The 9,818-nt window shown below is 57.7% G+C and overlaps 2 protein-coding genes and 4 non-coding genes across 8 annotated transcripts in view; 3 read left to right on the forward strand and 3 right to left on the reverse strand.

Annotated features, from left to right (window-relative positions):
- Nucleotides 1–3,914: 3,914 nt before the first annotated feature.
- On the forward strand, nucleotides 3,915–6,182 carry HES7 (hes family bHLH transcription factor 7). Of its 2 annotated transcripts, none has more exons than XM_004712926.1 (4): nucleotides 3,915–3,956; nucleotides 4,712–4,807; nucleotides 5,351–5,438; nucleotides 5,737–6,182. In XM_004712926.1, the coding sequence occupies exons 1-4, from the start codon at nucleotides 3,915–3,917 to the stop codon at nucleotides 6,180–6,182; spliced, it is 672 nt and encodes a 223-aa protein (XP_004712983.1). The 2 variants fall into 2 exon arrangements, with proteins under 2 accessions (XP_004712983.1, XP_004712984.1); XM_004712927.1 differs by having other exon boundaries at nucleotides 5,351–5,435; nucleotides 5,719–6,182.
- A 557-nt stretch (nucleotides 6,183–6,739) lies between these two features.
- On the reverse strand, nucleotides 6,740–6,827 carry TRNAR-UCU. Its single transcript is given in 2 exon segments — nucleotides 6,740–6,775; nucleotides 6,791–6,827. It is a non-coding gene; the product is annotated as a tRNA-Arg (tRNA).
- Nucleotides 6,828–7,354: 527 nt separating this feature from the next.
- On the forward strand, nucleotides 7,355–7,436 carry TRNAL-UAG. The gene has a single exon. It is a non-coding gene; the product is annotated as a tRNA-Leu (tRNA).
- A 465-nt stretch (nucleotides 7,437–7,901) lies between these two features.
- TRNAQ-CUG lies at nucleotides 7,902–7,973 on the reverse strand. Its single transcript has one exon. It is a non-coding gene; the product is annotated as a tRNA-Gln (tRNA).
- A 513-nt stretch (nucleotides 7,974–8,486) lies between these two features.
- TRNAK-UUU lies at nucleotides 8,487–8,559 on the reverse strand. Its single transcript has one exon. It is a non-coding gene; the product is annotated as a tRNA-Lys (tRNA).
- A 1,055-nt stretch (nucleotides 8,560–9,614) lies between these two features.
- Nucleotides 9,615–9,818, forward strand: part of LOC101660496 (hydroperoxide isomerase ALOXE3) — a 25,363-nt gene continuing 25,159 nt past the window's right edge. For both annotated transcript variants that reach the window (XM_004712925.2, XM_030886471.2), the window contains exon 1: nucleotides 9,615–9,761. In XM_004712925.2, coding sequence (XP_004712982.1) covers nucleotides 9,615–9,761 — 147 coding nt within the window. The remainder of the gene's footprint in view (nucleotides 9,762–9,818) is intronic.

The raw sequence follows: 9,818 nt of genomic DNA on the forward strand, positions 1-9,818 counted from the left end.
AATCGGTTCCCTCTTTCCAACCCACTCTCCCTCTACCCTCCCAGTATCGCCACTCACACCACTGGTCCTGTAGGGCTCATCTGCCCTGGATTCCCTGTGTTTCCAGTTCCTATCTGTACCACTGTACATCCTCTAGTCTAGCCAGACTTGCAAGGTAGAATTCGTATCAGAACATAATGTTTCTGATCAGAACTTCCCACGGGGGTCACGCACACTTGGACTAAGATACAGACTTCTGCAGCCTGCAAGACCCATGTGGTGGAGCATCACCCACCTCATCTCCACCACCTTCCTAAGTCCCTAGGGACACTGGAGTGCCTTTGTGCATCCTACTCCTTTTGCCTGGGCCACTCCTTCGCTGCTTACATGTTGGGCTGCTAACTGCAAGGTCTGCAGTTTGAAACCAGGGGCCGATCTGCAGGAGCAAGGCAAGACTTTCTACTCCAGTAAAGAGTTGAGATTCTCAGAAACTCACAGGGGCCCTTCCACCCTATCTGATGGGGTCGCTATGGGTCGGCATCACCGCGGTGGCAGTGAGTTTGCTTTTGGTTTGGGTTTACGTCCTTAGGGCTGACCTCTCGTCCTTAAAGTTGGGCTCCGATAGCACCTCCTTGTAGAAACCCTTTCCGACCACCGGGAAGAAACAAGTAGCGCTTCTTTCTGAACTCATGGCCTGGTCAATGTCATGTCGTTTTCTCTTCCGGGGTTGGGCTGCTAACCACAAGTATGGCCATTCAAAGCCACTGGCTGCTTTGTGGAAGAAGGTCAAGCTTTCTACTCTTGCAAAGACAGTCTAGGAAACCCACAGGGGCAGCTCTCCCCTGTCCTATAGCGTCGCTATGGGTCCCTGCGAGTCAGAGTTTTCTGTAGGGTCTCTGTGAGCCGGAATTGAGCCGATGACAGTGAGTTTGCTTTGATCCGAGCCTTATAATCATCTGAAACGATCCTTTCTGCTTACTGAGTTGTGCTCGGTCTCCCCCAGGATAAATTAAAGTAAGTTTCAGCAGAACAGGGGCCCACTGTAGCCCAGAGGCCTAACAACAGTGGGCATGCAGAAGTCCATGCACAGATATGGAGCCTGCAGAGGCAGACACAGACATGTCCACATTGTTCAGTTCTTTTTTATTTGGGGGGGGCATGGGGCGGGGCACTGCCATGGTTTAGAGTTGGGAAAAGAGAATTCCCAGTCACTGGGAGAGACTCTCGGGGCCAGCCCAGATGAGACACGTGGGCTGAACGGAAAGCTGAGCTCCAGGGCCAGTTCTGGGCGCCCTGGAGGCCGGGTCCGAGGCGAGGCCGCGGGCCGGGGCCGCCCGGAGGAGGGGCGCGGAGGGAGGCCCGCGCCGCGCGCCCGGGGGCCCGGGTCTGCCCCGCCCTCGCTCACAAGTGGCCGCCCCAGCTGGCCCGTGCGACGGACCGCCCGCGGGCCCGACGCGTGCGCCATCAAAGCGCCGGGAAGGGGCGGCGCGCGGAGGTGCCGGGGTCCCGGAGGTGTGAGCGAGCTTCCCAGGGGTCGCCCGGAACGTGGGAGCGCAGAGAGGTCCTGGGGTCGCCAGAGATCTGGAGAGATGGCGAGAGACCGGAGACGGGGATTCTGGGAGATGCAGCGTCGAAGAGAAGCTGCGATGAGATCCGGAGATAGGACGGCCATAGGCACCCCGGGACGCAGAAAGGTGGCGAGGCCAAAAGAGACAGAGAGACGCAAAGCGCGAGTGAGAGAGGGCAGACAATGCAGAGAGACACTGGGGAGATCCCGCTCCACTTCCTCCCTCCGCCCCACCCCCCAGCCAGGGCCCCAAGGCCCCCCGGGGCAGGGACCCCAACGCCTACTTCTTTCTCAGGGTCACGCCTGTGGAGGTGCGGGGCCCGGGTGAGGATGGGGTAAGGGAGGGATGTCAAGACAACAGCAGGACCCCCAAGACGGGAAGGAGGGGAGTGTGAGGACGTCCGGAATCAGGGAATGATTGCAAGCCTCAAATTCTGCGCTGGAGTCAAAAGCAAATATTAGTATTTGGTAGAAATGTTAACCAAGAACGCCAATTAGAACGTCACCCAATGTATTGGTGGGGGCAAAGTATGCCAAGAGTTCATATTACTCGGGAGTCGAACCCTGGCATCTTACAGTAGTGGGCAAGAATGGTACCATTAAGCTACCTGGGAAGAGGGAGCAGCCCGCGCTCACTTTCCCCAGACCAGTGAGAAAGGTGCGGCGGTCGTGGTCCGGCAGAACAGGATAGGCAAGCGACCCTGCTAGCAGTGGCCTTCCAGTTGGCGTGGGAGGAGCACCGGGCTATCCTTCCTCCTTCCAGGATCCGGCCACTGGGCCATAAAGCCACCCCATATGGCCAGGGGCGGCCCCACACCCAGGTGCGAACAGCTCGGGGCCCCAAGCCTCGCGTGCAGGTGAGAAAAACTCAGCCCGAGCTCAGGTTCCCAAGGAGGGGGGCCGCGGGGCCTGTGGTGGCCACACATCTGCGTTCCCATTTGGCTGAAGTAGGGGGGGTGCCGGAGTCCTTGATTCCAAATGGGAGCCCCTTCCCCAAGATCCGGGCTCCTATGACCTCTGGCTTTGACTAGACAGGCCCTTTAGAGGAGTGTTGCAAGGGCTGCGCCAGTGAATTTCTCTCTCAGTCTGTAACCTCATCTCCCGGGCTCTTTCCCCAGCACTCTTGCTGTCCCATTAAAACTCTGATCTATCTTCTCGCGTTCTCACGCCTCATTCTGCAGAAGGATGATGTTCTTCCTCTGGGATGCTGGGCACTTTCTTGCCTCTTTGGGGAAACTGTCTACTTTCTGCGCCTTTGTGGCCGTGAGGGCCTCCCAAGAAATAAGAATCAACCCCACGTTTGTGTGAAGGGACCTGACAGCCACGTGGTTCTGAATCTCCTAGAATTAGTTCTGAGCCAAATATTCGTAAGTGAGGAAGGAATACTTCAACTACTCACCCTTCAAGACCTTCTCTCTTGCTTGAAATTTCCTTCGACTGAGGTACAGCTAACCCTCAGGGAAATCCTATTTCCTCCTGAGCACCTGCTTCGAGTAACTCCTTGACACGTGGCCTTTTCCACTAGCTCCTTCAAGGACAAGTTTGGCCTCTCAAGGGACCTCAGTGTGACCCCTCCAGGAAGTGGATTTGGGGATGCTAATTTTGGTTTCCATATGAGTGGAGGGACAGTGATTCCCTCTGGAAAGCTAAGATTTGGGAGGAGCTCAGACTCTGGAATGGGTCGCTTCCCTGCATGGTTGCCTTCTGCCCAGTGTCGGATTATCCACTAAGCACAGGTTTACTTGTGCGTATCTGCTCATCTGTAGCTAATAATTTTAGTTATCCCCACCCCCACCATCACCACATCCAACATTCTGCGTCTTGTGTGACTAGCATTTCTCTCTCCCAACTCAACCCCACGGAATCAAAGCCTCTTCAAATTCACAATTCCAGAATGGGGCGGAGTCCTCAGTGAGCAAGGCGAGCCCAGGTTTAACTTGTGGTGTAAACCTTGTGCTGTTGTCCACTATAAATTACTGCAGAAATAAGAGGAAATCCACCACGTTTACCTTGCCTGCTTATTGGATGACCCTCCCTAGCTTGTGTCCCTCAAACCACTTCCTTCCTCTCCCCCCTAATGGCCTTTAGTTGGGTCCCGCCTTATACAGCCTTAAGGTCTTTAAACCAGCCGGTGTCCCATTCAACCCCCAATTCCCACACTCCCAGGCCCTGTTGGGGGCCAGTTCTCCTCGTTCCCCTCCCCCCTTTCACTCCTCCCTTTTCCGAGAGACTCGTGCCGCAGCCCCTCCAGAGGGTTGCGGGTGCCGAGGGGCGGGGCTGAGGTCCTACTCCCCAGACCCCGCGAGCCTAGGGGATATAAGACGCAGCGCGAGCGGGGACCCGGTCTATACCTGGGTTCGGAGGAGCGATGGTCACCCGGGAGCGAGCTGAAAACAGGGACGGCCCCAAGGTGAGGCGCGGGAGCGGAGGGAGAAGAGGTCCCGGAACCGGTTTGGAGATCGGTGGCCAGAGACTTTGGTTCTGGGAGGAGGCTGGGGACACCCGGGTGCCAGGTGGACAGGGGAGGAATAAGGAAGGGGACACGCTGGAGCAGGTCTGAGGACTTGATTAGCAGGGGGTCGACACCTCGCGGCCTGGAGGGAGTGGAATGGGGCCCCGGAGTTGGAGAAAAACCATCAAGAGGAGGAAGGTAGTCAGCGAAGAGTAAGCTCCCTGCGGGCAGTGAGTCCGAGCGTTGAGGACGGTCTGTGGAGAAGGCTGACCGCTGACAGACCCGCTAGGAACCAGGTGGGGAGCGACCGCGCTGCACTGAACCTCTGCTCCTAGCGCTCCCGGGCGCCAGCTCTGCGTCATGCGCCGTGTAGCGCACGAGCCCGGGTACAGAGCGGGTCTTCCAGAGACACACAGAGAGACTGGACGGAACGGAGACGTAGAGAGAAGCAGGAGCAGGAGAGACTCGGAGGGGAGGAGGAGGATGAGGCTGAGAGAGGAGAAAGCTGGTGACCCCAGAGAGACAAGGCGAACCACAGAAACTGGCCTTAGGGGCGCTGGGCACAGCAGCTGACCGGAGCCGTGCGCCCGGCCCCAGGCTCACCGGGTCTTGGGAATGGGGTGGGGGCGGGGTGCTCCGGAGGTGGGAAATCCCGCCCGACGCCGTGGGTCTGCGCTGAGCCTTGGTCCCGTGGCCCGCTCTTTTGGTCCCAGATGCTAAAGCCGCTGGTGGAGAAGCGGCGCCGGGACCGCATCAACCGCAGCCTGGAAGAGCTGAGGCTCCTACTGCTGGAGCGGACCCGGGACCAGGTCAGTTCCTCCGCAGGCCCGGGACCCTCCAGCATCGGGTTCTCGGGTTTCAGGGCTTCTCCCGGGTGGGGGGCAGATACCAGATTTGGTGGCCCTGGTCCCCGGGCAACCCGGCCCGAGTCCCACCCTTGGAATCCCATTCCAGACCCATCTCACTCTCAGGACGCCAACTGCGTTGCCTGGAAGTTTTACGCCCGGGTCAGTTTGCGCTGGAATTCCCCCCTCTGCTCTCCCCACCCCAGCGCGCTCCGCTTCAGTCCGGCGGGGTTAGCCAAGGTCTCTCTCTCCCTGGGCTCGCCGTTTCACCTCCTCACCCCTGCTCCGTGGGTTGGCGGCACCCCCTGGTCAGTTTCGTCTCCGGGAGGGCCGGGCCATTGGTGGTCATCTCCGCTCCGCATTCGGTGGCGCGCTCACTCGGCAGGCGGCGCGTAAACGCGATCGGGGCACCCCGAGCGCCCCCATCCGCCCCTCCCTTCTTCCCCCTGCCACTTCCCCTCTTTCCCCACCCCTCTCTGTCTCTGTACCCTCCCCTCCCGTCTGTAGAACCTCCGGAACCCGAAGCTGGAGAAGGCGGAGATTTTGGAGTTCGCCGTGGGCTACTTGCGGGAGCGCAGCCGGGTGGAGCCCCTGGGTACAGCGCGGGGGTGGGGCAGCGGCGGGGGGCGGGGGGGTCTCCGGAACTCTAGGATCGGGGACTTGGGGGAGGATTCCCCGGGGGACGGTGGCTTGGGTAGCGGCAGGCTGGGCTCTGAGGCAGGTTAATGACACCCACGCGTGTCTGTCTCTGTCTCCCTCTTCTTCTCCCTCTGTCTGGACCTCTGCCTCTGTGCGTCTGTCCGGCCTCGGTATCTTCGCGCCCCTCCCCTTCTCTCCCCTCCTGCTGGGCCCCCGCCTTGCCCGCCGGGCCTCTACCTTCGCTGCGGCTCCAGGGTACCCGCGGCCCCCAGCCCAGGACGCCGAGGCGCTCGCCAGCTGCTACCTGTCCGGCTTCCGCGAGTGCCTGCTCCGCCTGGCGGCCTTCGCGCACGACGCCAGCCCGGCCGCCCGGGCCCAGCTCTTCTCCGCGCTGCACGGTTACCTGCGCCCCAAGCCGCCCCGGCCGGAGCCCGTGGATCCGAGGGCACCTCCTGCCCCGCTGGACCCCGCCGCCCCGCCGCCCGGCCCCGCGCTGCACCAGCGCCTCCCAGCGCACCAGGGTCCCCCTAGTCCGCGCTGCGCCTGGTCCCCGTCCCCCTGCTCCCCGCGCGCCAGGGACCCCGGCATGCTGGCGCCTCTCACCGGACTGCTGCCGCCGCCACCTCCGCCTCACAGACAAGACGGGGCGCCCAAGGCCCCGCCGCTCCCGCCGCCGGCTTTCTGGAGACCTTGGCCTTGAGCTTGGGGGAGTAGGGGCGCGGGTAGGGGTGGGATAGAGACTCCATCCCGAGGGCAGCAGAGGGAGCCGGTTGTCCCGGCGAGGAGGTGTTGGGGAGGGCAGCGGGGCGCGCGGGCACAGCGCGTGGGTGAGATTGTGGTCTATATTAGAGTATCTATATAAATATATATTCCCCTGGTTCCTGTCCCCCTGTCCCTCTGCTCTGCCTTCCCTGCCCCCTCTGTCTAGGATGTACCCTCTCGGACCCCCAGCCCAGTCCCAGCCCTTTCGTTAGTCCCTAGTGCATGGAATAAAATGGTTATTAAATCCCGGTGTGTCCCCAAGCCAGGGGCCTGCCTTTATCTCGGCGACAACACCCACTCCCTCCCTTTCTGTCCCCCATCCTCAGTCCCGCTCTTCGTGGCCCAAGCCCCGGGCAGACAGGTAAGTAAAGAAGAGAGCAGAGCGGAGACTGTGGTGGTAACTAACACCTAGTGGAAAACGCTGAGATAGGGCAGCAGGAGAAGAGAGGGGAGTTTTTAAGAGAAAACCAGGTAAAAATCGAAGGAAACTAAAACCGACTCTGGTGGGATTCGAACCCACAACCTTTGAATTGCTCTCTTGCTCACTAGAAGTCCAATGCGCTATCCATTGCGCCACAGAGCCTGCTGGCTTGCCGCGCCGTTTTATGCCTTACGGGAAGTAGACTAGGAAGGGGCAGGGTGAAGAGGGCGTGTGGAAGGGAATTGGGTGGGGCGTACCAGGAACGCGTGGTTTGGACGAGTTTAGCACAAGGTGTAGACACCTTAGGCCCGCCCAGGCCGGGTAGCTAGCGCAAAACAGTGAGCCAGGTGTTCATTCGGAAGCGCAGGAATGGAAGAGCCAGGGAAAAAGAGCAGCGGAGTGTGAGGGAGCTAGCGTGGCGCTCTGGTTGCCTAGGAGAATCCCACTCCCAGATAGGGCTTTGCCCGCTAAAATAAACTGTTGTTTTTGGTACATTCTGAGTGTTCTGGTTCCTTTCTGGTTTGGATATTTCTTTGTCTATTGCTGTAAGATTAGGAATTTTACAACGGCTCCCTATTCTAGGTTTGAAAAATACAGGAAAAAGAAAATTTGCTGATTTTATAATTCTTCACCCCACCACTCCATCCTAGTCTCTTAGGAGGACAAAGGGAATATTATCTCTCCACGCAGGTAGCGTGGCCGAGCGGTCTAAGGCGCTGGATTTAGGCTCCAGTCTCTTCGGAGGCGTGGGTTCGAATCCCACCGCTGCCAGATCCGAATTTTGGTACCATTTTTTTAATCGAGTCCATGCAGGTGTCTTCCACTCTGCAAACGTTTCCTGGTCATTTCTCTCATTCTGAGGGCACTCACTGGTACAGACAGCACCTTCCTCTACTCTCTGATCTACCAGTTACCCTAGGCCTGTCTCCATAGTGGAGACTGCTTTGATAATTGCTACTTTTTATAAATGAACCCTAAGTAAATACCATTCTCAAAACAACCTTCTATTTTTTGTAAATTAGCACAAGTTGTCCTACATTTAAACACTTTGCAATGTATTGAGTTCACGGAGTGCTAGAAATTTCAATTGCCCGTTTGGTAAAGCTCGAAGAATAGATTTCTAGTTTTTTCCAGATCATTTTATTTAAAACACGAAGAATAGATTTCTAGTTTTTTCCAGATCATTTTATTCAAAACACTAACTTGTGTTTTGAGTTCTCAGGCGAGGAAAAGGTAAGGTTCCACCGAGATTTGAACTCGGATCGCTGGATTCAGAGTCCAGAGTGCTAACCATTACACCATGGAACCTAGCTGGTCTCCATGGTGTCCGTAACTGCATACATTATGGCATTTCCTATTAGGCGTGTCGCCTAATCTTGCGTCACGGGGAAAAATGAAATATTCAGAACAGTGGGTACTAACTTCATGTGATTTTTCAGCACCACACATGTGCTTGAGTGTGAAATACACCCGCATTTAGACGACTTCGTATGGAGAAAAGGACTAAACAATTTCTAATCATTTTTAGAAAACTGATTGTTGCTAACATTTTGGTTAAATAAAATATATTATTCCAATTAATTTCGCCTATCTTTTCGTTCTTTTAAATGTGGTGACTACAAGATTAAAATTGGCACGTATGGTTCCTAAGGGCGCTGCTCTTGAGAATTTTCTTCTGTCAATTCGTTCCACCTGCTCAAAAATAAATTCTGCCGCATTTAATGCAACTTAATTTAAACATCAAGTAATACTTCTTTTCGTCTTTCCCTCCTTCATTACAAAATTGCAAATACAGTAGGTTAGTTGTATCAAAAAACCGAACGCCCGAACAGGGACTTGAACCCTGGACCCTCAGATTAAAAGTCTGATGCTCTACCGACTGAGCTATCCGGGCCCTTGCTCTCTGTGTGCTTTAATTCCTATAAGAGTTTTATCTGCGTGGGGTTTCCGACACCAAGAGGCGACCGCCGATTTCTGTGCAAGAGATTCATTCCCACCAGATAGGGAAGAAACCAGCGAGTTAGATTGCTCGGAAGTGCTGCTTCCAAGCCCGAGATCCGCGGGCACACGAGCGCCGAGCCGGCGCGGAGCGGAGCCCGGGAGCTGCGGTACTGTGAGTGGCCGCCCCGCGCCGCTGCCGGCTGCCGGCTGGTCCCGCCAAGTCCACAACCGAGATGCCCGGCCCCGCGCACACCTTCCTGCAGGCCCAGAACAGTCCTGGGGCGGGCAGAATATTCACCTGGGCGCCTCGGGACGACTCGCTGTCGGACCCCGCTCAGATCCGCTCCTCAGCCCTACAGAGCGGGGAGACAGACACTATAATCGGACACGGCAAAGGCTGGGGACCCCGAGGGTCGCGCACAGGTCTGGAGAGTGCTGGGCAGGGGTGGCCCGGAGCTGTCCCGGGCTCCCTGCTCTGTGCGGGGATGCGTGTGCAGCTCACCTGCGTGGGGCTCACCTGGACCATGAGTCACCTGGGTGATTCACAAGTAGGAATGCGAGGGCCCTGGACTCATTCTGGCTGGGAACTTGGAGGCAAAACTTTGGGGGCGATTGGGAAGTGGAAGGGTAGGGGGACGCTCCCAGGGCACCCGTTGGCTAGCCTGGGAGCAGGCAGTATTCCGGGCGTCACCTGCGTCCGTCTCCAGATCTGGTCCCTCCCTCCTCAGTGGGACCCAGGTATCTGATATCCATCTGGGCTAGCCCTGTTGTGCCAGCCAGAGGGACGGCTGTGTCACAGGCACTCGAAGTATTGGGGCACAAGCTTGTGGGCGGGGGGGAGGAGCCAGGCAGTGGGCAGGGAGCGAGGGCAGAGGCCCAGGAGCTTCCAGGAGAGAGAGCTCCGAAGAACGTCCCCACGAGAGCTTGGCTTTTTCTCGGGGCCCACTGTGTTCCCAGCCCGCTCACCTTCTCTAAGCTCACCCTAGCTCTTTCTCCCTCCCTCCAGCCATGGCCCTGTACCGGGTGTGTGTGACCACTGGCCCCTACCTGAAAGCGGGCACTCTGGACAACATTTCAGTCACACTGGTGGGCACGTGTGGTGAGAGCCCCAAGCAGCTGTTGGATCGTGTGGGCAGGGACTTCGCCACCGGCTCGGTGAGTACAAAGAAGGGAGGGCGAAGGACTCCCTGAGGGGCAAAGGGGCAGGGGCGT

Source organism: Echinops telfairi, unplaced genomic scaffold, assembly GCF_000313985.2.
Source record: "Echinops telfairi isolate 266 unplaced genomic scaffold, ASM31398v2 ScPeMD7_2010;HRSCAF=2546, whole genome shotgun sequence".
In the NCBI taxonomy this organism is placed as follows: Eukaryota; Metazoa; Chordata; class Mammalia; order Afrosoricida; family Tenrecidae; genus Echinops; species Echinops telfairi.